The 13,104-nt window shown below is 33.7% G+C and overlaps 1 protein-coding gene across 4 annotated transcripts in view; it reads left to right on the forward strand.

The window, feature by feature from the left end:
- Positions 1-12,947, forward strand: part of LOC113518414 (solute carrier organic anion transporter family member 5A1) — a 69,032-nt gene extending 56,085 nt beyond the window's left edge. For all 4 annotated transcript variants that reach the window (XM_026903322.3, XM_026903324.3, XM_031913264.2 and 1 more), the window contains 10 exons: positions 641-748; positions 828-1,058; positions 2,062-2,226; positions 3,001-3,202; positions 8,186-8,355; positions 8,978-9,227; positions 9,682-9,873; positions 10,301-10,452; positions 10,850-11,016; positions 11,412-12,947. In XM_026903322.3, coding sequence (XP_026759123.1) covers positions 641-748; positions 828-1,058; positions 2,062-2,226; positions 3,001-3,202; positions 8,186-8,355; positions 8,978-9,227; positions 9,682-9,873; positions 10,301-10,452; positions 10,850-11,016; positions 11,412-11,975 — 2,201 coding nt within the window. In that variant the 3' untranslated portion in view covers positions 11,976-12,947. The remainder of the gene's footprint in view (positions 1-640; positions 749-827; positions 1,059-2,061; positions 2,227-3,000; positions 3,203-8,185; positions 8,356-8,977; positions 9,228-9,681; positions 9,874-10,300; positions 10,453-10,849; positions 11,017-11,411) is intronic.
- Positions 12,948-13,104: the final 157 nt, after the last annotated feature.

The following is a 13,104-nucleotide window of genomic DNA, read 5'->3' on the forward strand; positions in this document are numbered from 1 at the left end:
AAATTTGGTTTAAATGAAAGATTAACGAAAATAAAATACAATGCGGCCAGGTTGCTTAGCGATAAATGACCTTCATTACATTTAATTAAGGTTAAAAATCTTTCTTGATATTTATATGTTCGTACTTCAGTTATTTTAAAAATAAAGTTGTGTTCCTAATTCTACATTTTATCATTTCATAATATCTTTAGCCACAAAATAAATATAACATTATAACTTTAATTCTATATCTCGCTTAATCTTAGAAAAATTGTAGAAAGAAATAGGTTTTTTTTTTTATTATTTCATAATAAGACTTATTAATTTATGTATTATTAATTTCTATATTCATACTTTTTATATCACATCTATTGCACGACATAGAGACCATGCGATGGTAAACCTTTATAGACGCCTGCAACACTAGATTTTGCATGCATGTTGCAGATGCTAAATAAAACCTTATTGTACCTTGCTACGAGTAATCTTATTACTTAAGCTAGTTTTTATATTCAATAACTACCATGCTTTGAAATATTTCTCAAAGTTAACTACTTACATTTTATTTCATTTGTTAAAAATTAAATCAATGAACTACATAGAGGTATTTTTAGCTACGCATTTAGTTTCTGGAGACTACTTTAATTCTTTATTGTTCCAGGATGTATGTACAGCATGGCTGCTTTCGGTCCAGTTCTTGGCTTTTTACTTGGTGCCTATCTTTTATCTTTCCACATGGACTCTTTCTCTGGCGCCATCATTTCTATAGGTAAGTACAAAACAGTACGACATTTAGTGATTCTTTGGTTTGTTCTTTAATAGTTAATAAATATACCATCTTTTCTCAGACCCCGGAGATCATCGATGGGTAGGTATGTGGTGGGGCGGCTTCTTACTTGGCGGTCTACTTCTAATTTTGGTCGCCATTCCATTCTTTTCGTTCCCGAAAGTGCTTGTTCGAGAAAAGGAAAAGATCCGACTTGTGGAAAAGGCAGCCGCCGCCAGTGGTTCTGGAAGTGTCAAACCACCGAAACCACAGTCTGATATCAAGGATACCGGATATGGAAAAGATATTAAAGGTAATTTTAATATTTATCCAATACTCAACGTTATCTAGACCCTATCGAACTATATTTTTTCTGCTAATAATAACCTCACCCTTTAAGCTTTTTATACGACTGATGAAGAAATAAACTTTAACAGTTGACTTTTTTATTAAAACATACCTATGAATTATATTATACTACGAATAGAAACATACTTTTCCACTAGTACCATCTCTTAATGTACCGTCTGCTGTTCTGAAACCTAATTTTCTTCTTAGTATCATAGCTTAGCAGGTTTTCTTTCACTTCTAACCAAAAAAACGATACGTGCATTGCTACTTCACGCAGTAATAATTAATACGACATGGTCGACATCAATCCAGAATACAAAAAAGAAGTTTAATAGAAAGTGTTCGTTACATATATAAAAGAAAAAAAGTCATGATCAAATGTTGTCATAACACATACACAATTACCTAACATCTTATATTCAAATATGTCTGCGAAATGTGGGCATGACGAATTTTACGTTCACCACAACAGCAGTATACTCTACAAATGTTTTTTTATTACCTCATTAGGAATTACAATCATATATATGCAATTTTTTATCATAGTTTTATATAATCGTATGGCATGTCGCAAAAAATATTTGTCACTGTATTCTGTTTCTACAATTATTTTAATAATTGTTTCTCTATCTAACTTCAAAGACAACATACTAGGATTAAAAAATATACGCCCGAGTAATGGAACAAATATTCATTCATTGAAGCCTTCTTCTTCTTCTGTCGAGTTCATAAACAATCTTAATATATTTGAACCAGAACTTAGCGCCATAGCACAAGTTGTTCGCCTCGTTGAGGTCCTCTTGTGTGCAGGCGAAAGACACAAAGGACAACAGGAGGATGGTCTGCGATTACGCTTCACAATCGCAAGTTGAGGATTTAGGCACGATTTCCTACTACATGATAATAATGCAAAAAAGTCAACTTTCTTTTACACCGATTAAAACCATAATGTATAAATATTACAGATATACCAGTGTCAATGTGGCGTTTGCTGAAAAACCCCGTATACGTAGTGACATGCCTTGGCGCGTGCATGGAGCTCATGATCGTGTCTGGTTTCGTAGTGTTTCTACCCAAGTACCTCGAAACACAGTTCAGTCTCGGCAAGAGCCAAGCTAGCGTATTCACAGGTATGTGGTTAATATGCATAATTATAATCACTTGCCTAGAACCCTTAAAAACAAAATAGTCCCTTATAGGAATTTCACGCTGTGAATGGCTAGGTTGTATGGGCACCCTACTGAGATGTCGAAATAAATATAATGACTGTCGATAAATTATTGTAACTATTATTCCAAACTTTTTATAATTACTTTTCTCCATTCAAAGGTTGTTTAGAAGAGATCGCTTTTAGCCCGACTATTTTTATTTCTTGTAATTTTTGTTCATGATAAATTCTATTGAATTGTTATTGTAAAGAAACCGAATAAAAAGTATCTATATTATAAAAAGGATAGTGTTATTGGCGCTCAACTACTGAGTTATGTGCAATTATTCACATAATTGTTTACTATTGTGAATAATATCAATTTATTTAAAATAATACAACAGTGATAGAGTTTAATCAACTTTAAACTCGGATTAATCAACTTTTAGAATTAATTCTAATAATAATAAAAAGAAGCAATATTACTATTGCTACATGTCTTATTATTATTATATATATGTTATTTACATGTCCTGTGTGTAGTCTTTTTTGTTCGTTATACGAATACTTTAAAATAGTTGAAAATATCTTTATATTATAAATTGGATCTTTTTATTAACCTTTAGATAAAAAAAGGTCCATTACATATTTTTTACTACCTGAATGTCCACTTCGTATTTCTTGTTGAAACATAATCGTGTAAACTAAAATCAATAATGTCATTGAGAAATTATTGAACGTAAACACTCTTGAACAGGATCGATTGCAATACCGGGGGCGTGCATCGGCATATTTATGGGCGGTTGTTTACTGAAGCGGCTGGAGCTACGGCCCAAGGGCGCGGTACAATTTGTTCTTATCTCGAACACCATATGCCTCTCCTGCTACGCCTTGCTTTTCTTCCTCGGCTGCGACAACATCAAAATGGCAGGAACCACTATACCATACACTAACAACAGGTATTTTTTTTTTATTTTAATCCCTCTTTTTATTGAATTATTTCATAAAATCTCTTTCCAGCTAAAACAGACTTCAGCTGCGTACTAATCGTTATTAATTTATCCAATACAGTGTGATTATTTATAGAATTTTTCCCCTAAAGTTAGAAATATCCAATACTATATAATATTCTTATATAATATAATTAAAACTTATATTAAGACCTATATTTCATTATTTACCTAGCAAATTTTCGCGAAAAATTATGTATAAACTTTTCCATTCTTACAACTTTAATAATGTATCGTGACTTTCGTGCAACGAAAGCGAACTGTTCCGCCATTTGATGAATCCAAGGCACGTATAGAAAATGGCAATCGGATCTATTCAATGATTCAGTTGATACATACCTGATGCAATTTGATTACGCACTTCAGTTTCCATAAGCCGGATATCCATGTGTATATATTGCGCAAATGTTAACTTTAGACGTTATAGTTATATACGAATATAACCCTTTTTTTGGGATTTATTAATATATATATTCATATTATTAATTACGTCCCTATTGGACATAGACAATATTATTATGCAGCCTACAGAATAAAAACTTTTAATTTGATTTTGAGTTTATTAAGAAAGAGAAAAGTAAAATGTAAAACTACAGTCAATCACTGTCAGATTCAGAGTTATTACAAGCGATGAATTGCTATAGATATAGTCTATTTCGTCTAAAAGTTCATTTACTTGCTCAATGAAAGCTTCTAACCATATTTTTTTCATTAAACTGAAACAATCGCATTCAGCTTTATGGAACAGTTATAACAAATGAATGAAATTTTTTCAGTTCTTTCATTAATCGATTTATTTGTTATTATGTATGTATTGGACATCAGAAGACTATCTTATATGATAGAATACGAATTACTTTGTTTAAATAAATAGTAGACTATTCCACCATTTTCAATGCTATCTAATGAGCTCCATACAAATTTAGAAGATTTGTTTTTAATTTTGAATCTGCCATTACATTTGACGATTAAGTGTTGGTTTAAAAATAAAAAAAATAACTAATATTGTTCTTTCTTCACAGTTGAACTCCTAGAGTCCTGGGGTCTAGAATATATGCTGCAAAATGTATTGGCCTCATTGCCATATTGCATCTTGAAGATACTGATGTTAGAATCTGCTGTTTGCTTTCTTCGCTCAATGTCGAAATCTCATTTAATGCAAAACGTATCTTTGCTTGTACATCTCTAAATGTAATGTATGTGCGATGCAAACGATTCTGGTCGCTCTCTAAGTAAAATATGCTTTCAGTGACTGGTTCCAAAATACTTATACATTCCCCTGTCTTCGTCCAGAAATCATCACTTAGAATTAAATCTTTAATATCTCTTGAAATTATCTAATTAATGTTAATATTTGCAAAGCTATCTTATTTGCTTTCAAACTTTTTAACGAAGTAAATATATTAGCACAAGGCAATTTTAGTGTTTGTGTAGAATCTTCCTGTTGAATCAACAAGGAACTTAATCGTTGACTCCTTTTAACAGTTTTTATTATACGACATCTTTAAAAACTTCTTGTATCTTTACAATATCTTAACAAGTTCAAGGATATGTTTACACAACCGAGAGGAACAACAATTTTGTTAATCCGAATGTTTGATCCTGTCATTATGCCAATAAGTAAAGTTCATGTCATACACCGTCATTACTTTTTTTCTTGGCTTTGTATTCACTAGTGTGAGGATTACTTTCTCTATTAAAACTTTTAACGTATGCAGGTTGAGGTTTTGATATAAGAAAGTTTATTATCATTCTTAAATTAGACCAGCCATTGTCACTGAAGTGAGTTTTAGCATTTATTTTATTTAATCAAAACGTCTATATATTTTATCTGATATTTTGTAAAAACATAGTAAGGTTTTAAATTTTGTTGCAATTTTTCGAAAAATTGTATACATAAAGGATGTTGCAGCATCGATAATTGCGTCCCTGTTAAAAATATAGCTCTCGCTAATTCTGTTTTTATATGATCATCGGTGTCTTGAAACTCAGCATTTATTGTAGTGTTAGCAGACGACGAGGGGCTTATAAAAGAATCATTTGTCTCTATCTCTGACAGTCCAGACATTTTGGTTTTGGACGAGCTATCTTTTATAAGTTTCATAGAGTCTTTTAATGTTTCTGGAGATTTTGGACAAGTGATAAGATGTTGAAGCATTTTGGCAGCATTATGAATTTGTAGACCTTATTAAAAGCTTGAGAGAAACAGACTTGTTTGGTAAAACGGTAGTGCTCCCATATTAAATCTTTAGGTCTCCCCATTGAACCTAAAAAAATGAACGATGATTAGTTGGTCTGACGAAAATTCAACAATAGAGTGCCTATTTTTTTACAATGATTATTTCTTGTTATTTACAATAAATTTATTAAAAAAATAATAAAATAAATACAAAAAACCTTTGTAAAATTACATCTCCTCGGAGGATTAAACGCAGACGCTAGTTTATTATCGTATTGTTCTGTAAAACTTCTTTAATTCGATTGGTACTTACGCATATTATGTTAAAAATAAATATCTAGTACACATCTTAGGCTATCCACCATTATTATCCAATGACGACTCTCAGCTAACTATGCACTATCATCCAAAATTGTATGGAAAATTTTATCCCAGTCGGTTGAGGATTGAGGATAATTGCATCAACATACGAACATACCTACATACTTTTATTTACATAACGCAAGCTAAATAAAAGCTTGTAATAATACATCTAATTTTAAGTTAAAATTATTGAAGATATAATTGTATCATTCAAAAATCCACTTACCTTTAATTATTTCTTGTTAGAGATAAATATTATTTCAAATCTGACTTAATATGCACTTTTTTATGCTTTTCCTACCTAACACGTTACCAAAGTCACGTTACCAGAGTAAAAGTAATAGTGAACACGTTTGACATTGATTGTCGTCGCCTCATATTCAGCGTCGACGAATAGGTGAATCCCCAGTCATAATGTATTGCATGAGTGGCGGTCTTACTTCAAATCCATAAACAAAGAGATAATTACAGAACTCGCAAAAAATGACGCATACTAGATGGCGCTGTTTTTGTTTGAAGAAAGTTTGCGGGCTAAAATACATGAATTTCATCAATGACTTCCACAAAGAACAACATTTCTGTTTTTTCAAGTCGTATCTCTTCCGTATATTTCATAAGATATAAGCTTGGGCTACATTGTTATGCAACGTGATTTTGTCGCTGTCTTGCTAGCAGGGTTGACAGATATACGATTTAAATCGTACTCATACTATTATTTGTCTATTTTTTAATGTACGATCGTAAAGATTATGATCGTAATTAGAACAAAAACATAAGAATTTTTGGTTACCTGGCAACATTTTTATTATGAAACGTACATGCTCACATCATCAGTCACATGCAACAATTTATTGGGGATTTCCCCTTCACATCTGGCAGTCCTGCTTGCTAGAATATAGGTAAGTCAGCCACAGTTACTGACGATCGATATTTAAAGGGTATTGTTTTTGTGCTAAATATTTCATAAAAACGTTATTTAATACTTTGTGGATTATTAATTTAGTTGATAATCACTGGAAGTAAAATGGATGCTAATTTGAGAGATCAAGATCTTCGTATAAAACAGTTAATAAAGGAAAATCTACGTAAGTACTCTTTTTATACCTAGGTAGGTAAGGTATAATAAACACAAAAGGTACTTAGATCGCGTGTGTTCGAAGCATTTATTCTAATAAATTTAATTTAAAATTGTAGAAAGAAAAAATGTCTGCCAAGCCGTAGCCGAAGCCGATCTCCAAATATATTTGGCGATAGTGAGACCCAGTGTCCAGATGATTTACCCAGCGTCGTCGCAACAAAGAAAAAAACGAGGATAAAGTAAAAGAAAATTTACTGAAAGAAGAAACAAACTGTTCTAAATGCTTAATTTATGGAGAAGAGGATAAAAGAAATGAGTATTTCGGACTGTTAGTGGCTCAAGAATTTAAATATATACGGCCATGTGTGCGAACGAGGTGTTATGAAGAAATTTTAAAGTATCTACGGGAAGCAAAAGGCCAACATGTTGATCAACTGCAACATGAAAACACTGAAAATTAATTACTTTCATTTTATTATATATAGATTTTTAAAATTTCCTGAAATATTATTAGTTAACGTTTTATTTAATATTGTAGAATTGATCAATACAATTTATAAAAATAATTTATTGGTATTACTTACATATTTTCAAAAAAATACGTAAAAACCTATTTTTTTGGGTGATTATGGGAGTTTATGGGTGTTTGGTTTTTACCAAAGCAGTTTAAACCCGGTGCTTTGCCCATCTGTATCCATGTGTATATATTGCGCAAATGTTAACTTTAGACGTTATAGTTATATACGAATATAAGCCTTTTCTCTATGGGATTTTATATATATATATATATATATATATATATATATATATATATATATATATATATATATATATATATATATATATATATATATATATTATTAATTATTGCCTATTGGAAATGCTTAGGTTAAACACTCCTTAAGTATCACCAAACGATCTAATTATAAAAAAAATTTTTTAAGTAGTTACGCTTAATTAACTAGGTGCCCTATCCTCGCTATAGATATAGTCTATTTCAAAAGAACTTACTTAATGCAAAGGTAACCATATTTTGTTTAAGTTATAATAGAAACAATCTAAATGAAATTAGGAACAAATCAAATAACTAAATCAATTAATCGATTTATTTATACTTAAATTTATTGGACATCAGAAGACTATCTTATATTCGAGACAATTATTTGTTTAAATAAATAGTAGACTATTCAAGTTTTACTCTTCATTGCTACTTTAGAAGATTTGTTTTTAATTTTGACTCTTATGGTATAAGGGTCGATTAATTGTAGTTTAAAAATAAAAAAAAATAACTAATATTGTTCTTTCTTCACAGCAACTTGGAGCCGTTTAAAGTGAACTTGACTGCCGCGTGCAATTTCAACTGCCTGTGCACGGAAACAGATATGGAGCCCGTATGTGGGAACAACGGCCTTACATACTTCTCGCCTTGTCACGCCGGCTGCGCGGCCTTCTCTTCGCGCTCCAATTTTACTAACTGCGCTTGTGAGTATCTAATTATATAAAATTATTTTAAATAATACATATTCTTTGGCTAAGGTGAATATGTTAATGTTTTGGTTAGTGCATAAAACACTCCTAGTTTTAGCTGACTGAAAAAGAACTAATGGTGCCTAATTTGTTTTTGCATATATTATGAATCTAAACTTTATATCTAAGTATGTTCAGAGGATAATTAAATACAACCGATAATCCCATTTATCCATAATATATATGTCATGCAATAAACGACTTAATTAACTTTATGTATATATCTTTGTGGTAGCTCAACTATTCTCTACTAGAGTTGAATACCATACTACAAAATCTTTGAAATTGTACAGTCGATTCCTTGAAACTTAAAGTGTATGTAATAACTCAATTGCTAACAATAACTACTGGTTTAAATCGAGTTGAAATTTAGAGATTAGATTATTATTAGAAAAAATTACCTATTGATTTTTGAGGCTTTTTAAAGGTTGACAGTGTGAATGAGCGAATGAATGGTTTATTATTCTTCTATGGGATGAATGCGCCATTGTACATATATTTATTTTTTGCCTTATGTCTTATGTGTCAAATATGTATAATACATATTTTACAACAATAACATAATTGAAATGTTTAGGCGTCCACGAGAACAGCCGCGACATGGGTGTAGGCATGGGAGTGGGTGCTGTGGTGAACGGCGCGTCTGCGTCCGCGCTGACGGCGGGCGCGGCGCGCGAATTCGGCAGCGAGGTGACCGTCGTGCCCGTCGCCACCGCCGGCGCCTGCAACCCGCCCTGCACCACCATATTCCCCTTCCTCGTGCTGCTCTTCTTCATGACCTTCGTGGTCGCTGTCACACAGATGCCGCTCCTCATGATCGTACTCAGGTAACATGCGTTTCCCCAAATACAATATTTAATTAAAAAATAAATACCATGCTATCCACGATGAAATAGAAAATGCAAACAAAATTTCTCCACATTACCAAAGATATTCGCACTAGAGTATCTGTGGTATTACAAGGGTCTAAATAACAAGTATCGGAAGCATAATTATAATACGCCTGAACCTAACCGAAAATCGGATCTTGAACCTAATTTACATTAATATAATTATATACAGTACCAGTTTTAGGAGATCATACGATTGGGCAGTGTCCAGGGGCACCAAGCCGGTGAGGCGCTGGCCCAGTATGGGCTACATCGTTATGAGTGATAACTTTTTTGATCGTCATGGCGGAGGACATCGTCAGAAATTAGCCCAGGGGTGCCAGTTACACTAAGAATGACTACCAACATTATTTTAATATTTATAGGTTGTGATAATTATTTTTTATTTCAGATCCGTGAGCGAGGAAGAACGCTCCTTTGCTTTGGGTATGCAGTTCGTGATATTCCGTTTATTCGGTTACATTCCGGCTCCGATAGTATTCGGCAACCTGATCGACTCGACGTGCCTTCTCTGGAAACAATCGTGTAGTGGCGAAAAGGGAGGCCGCTGTTTGCTCTATGACATTGAACAATTTAGATACAGGTATTGTATTATTTTATTATTTAAAAATTTTTTTATTAAGACAGAAAGTAATAAAGCCATTTCAATTCCATCACCCGAGCCTTGTCAACTTATCATTATATTTTAAAAACTAATACATTCTTTCTAAAATGTTTGCTTAGTGAACTACATAAAATATCCAAAAGCACAAATTTTTTGACACAGTATTTGATTGGGTTTCTGTGAATTTACAAAAGGTTGAAAATTATCTAAAATCGCTAAACTTAGTTAATTTTTAATCTTTTGTAAACATAATTATGTCGCTTGCGGCAAATGTCAAACGTACAACGAACAAACGAATTCATTATCAGATTTAATGAAAAAATTTATACCTGTGCTGGATTTTTTAATTTTGTTTTTATGAAATAGGGCTCTAAAACTTTGTTAATTTCATAATTACAACTTTCAGATACGTCGGTTTATGCGGCGGTATAAAGATCGTGGCACTAGGTATCTTCCTAGCGGACTGGTGGTTGGTAAGACGTCGCAGGAACTTGGAAACTGTGCCACCACTCGATCCTCACAAGGACATTGCTGGATCAATAATAAGTCTTGATAAACGTAAGTAAAGTTTTTCTTTTTATAAATTACTTATTATTCTGTTATTTTTAATTTCTGGTTTCTTATAAAGTTACTATATCACTAATAATTATGAACCAAAACAAAAATGTGATTGCATTGACTCCAAAATTATATATTTAAAAAAATATATATATACGTTTATACTCAAATGTTTAGAGAAAATCCTCAAGTTGTAGAAAATTAATAATAGAATAGATAAATTCCCTTTTCTTCGGATGAAGAAATAAAAATGTTCATTATTTAAATGAACATTGAGTTTTTTTTTTTTTTAACATTATCATTGAACATTGGGTTAACAAGTTTCAGTTACGCAAAACAACGCTATCAACAAAATATTAATTTTTACGAAATACTTATACGAATGTAAATTTTTTAGTGTTTGAGGAACTGCCATCTGCGGATAACGCGAGCGGTTTCCGTTCGGGCGTAACATCCGGACCGAGTTCTGCGATCACAACGCCAATGGAAGGCGGCGCGATACCCGAGGTCATCCAAGAACCGCACAGAGGCAAGCTGCAGCGCACTGAATCTCAGTACTCGCAGGTAAGCATATAAACAAAAAAACTGTTAAATTAATGGGCTTCTCCACATAATCATTCTACATACCTATATTAATTTTAATCTTTTTTTAATTTTCCACTTCAATACATGGATTTTCGACTGTATTTTTTATGTACCTACATATTCATCAATTTGGAACCGTTGTCGAAGGTTGTTTAAGTTCCGTACTACTTTTTATCGAGATTTATACACTATTTGTTTTTTATTTCTGTGTCGGTCACAGGAGTCACAGACAAGCCGGCAAGCCGCGCGTTGTATTTTTTTTTTTTTTATGTATATCTTTATAAATTTAGAACTATTGTCGAAGATTTAAGTTCCACGCTACTTTTTATCAGGATTTATACACTATTTGTTTTATATTTCTGTGTCGGTCGCAGGAGTCGCAGACCCGGGCGGGTGCCGGCAAGCCGCGCGTGCTGGTCGCGTCGCGCCACCTGCGCAACGACTCCAAGACCATTCAGCTGGAGCCGCGCGGCCGCCAGCACTCGCTGGACGAGCCCGAGCGCGCGCGGCCGGCCCGCAGCGACTCGCGCGACTCCCGCGACTCGCGCGCCGACGCCTTCCCGCGCTCCGCCTCGCGCGACCTCCGCGCCCACTCGCGCAGCGGCTCGCGCGACTTCAAGGTCCACTCGCGGTCCGACTCGCGCGACCTCAGTCTCGAGCAGCTCAAGCACCTCGCCCTGAAGAGCATGGAGAGCCTCGATCTCACGGTGCTGCCGCTAACCAAGTGCGTCGACGAGGAGAGCAAGCGACTCATAGAGAGCGGCGGTGTCCTCCGCCACCGACGGACGAGCTCGAAAGACTTGAAACCGCACGAGACGAAACATAAGCGCACGTCGTCGCATCACTTGACGATGGAGCCGAACGAGTTAAGTCTGCAGATTCAGAAAGGCCGCAGCGTGGATCAACTGGCGACGGCGCCCCTGGAACCGCGCGTGTGACCGCGCACACGACCAGTCAGTGCGCGACGGTCGCGACCTGAATCTCGATTAGTGGTCGGACGACGCAGACACTCTATTGTGGTCGCTATTTGATATTGCGACTGAGTGAGATAATAATTTAGTGAAATTTATTAAACTTAAGTTCAGATAGGACTCGTTTTAAATCTAGACATAGATAAATGAGTGATTTCAAATCATATCTTAGTGTCGCAGCTTATTAAACTCGAAATTTTGCTTATTGCGATCCTCGGTGGGTAACTTTAAAGTCTTGCAAAATTTGATTTGGTTTAGTAAAAAAGTCAATTGGAAAAATATTGCCTTCATGTATCGATACTCGAATAACAAGTGCATCCTATGGCTCTAGTTTTAAACTTAGCCAATGCGAACTTGCTAAATTATTCTTATATGCACTAAATATGTAAATTCTAAAATGCCTCACCATAGGGTGTCTATTTAGAAATGTTAATACATATTTTATTTTTATGTATGTACTTAATATGTATTTACTGAAAGAGTAATAATACAACTTAAATAAATGTATATACATTCCGAAAGTAAAAAAAAAATGAAAAAATTAAGTGGTTTAATATATAGTGGAAACATTATATTGTGAATCTACAAAAATGTCTCTTGTGTTTGAATTATTTACATATTAAGTACATGTTCATGTAAGGGAACAAGCCCCTGTATTGCCCTATCTAACTACACAATATACAAGCACTATATTTAATATATATAAAATGAAAGAACTGGTTCTTTCTTTTATAACACACTACTGAATGCCCGTTCAAATTTAGGTAGGTAGTGAGAAAATTTTTATTCTCTCAGTTGTAAACTGTGAATGAATTTCACCATACAATCACGGTCACCAGTGCGCTAATCTAAATCATATGATAGGATAGAATTACAAATGCATGGCAAGCAATACTCTGCACACCACTAAGTATTGAAAATCTGCGCCTTGTACAAACATACAACAAAATAGAAATATTGATTAGACTTTATTAGGACACATACCCTTAATTTTGTTTAGTAAATAAAAATAATATTCACGTAACATTCCTCTAGCACTAGTAAGTAACCATTATAATCACAAGCACAAACTGCAAGAAAAAACTTATTTAGTGAA

Source organism: Galleria mellonella, unplaced genomic scaffold (genome assembly GCF_026898425.1).
Source record: "Galleria mellonella isolate WM207_F2 unplaced genomic scaffold, CSIRO_AGI_GalMel_v1 utg132, whole genome shotgun sequence".
In the NCBI taxonomy this organism is placed as follows: domain Eukaryota; kingdom Metazoa; phylum Arthropoda; class Insecta; order Lepidoptera; family Pyralidae; genus Galleria; species Galleria mellonella.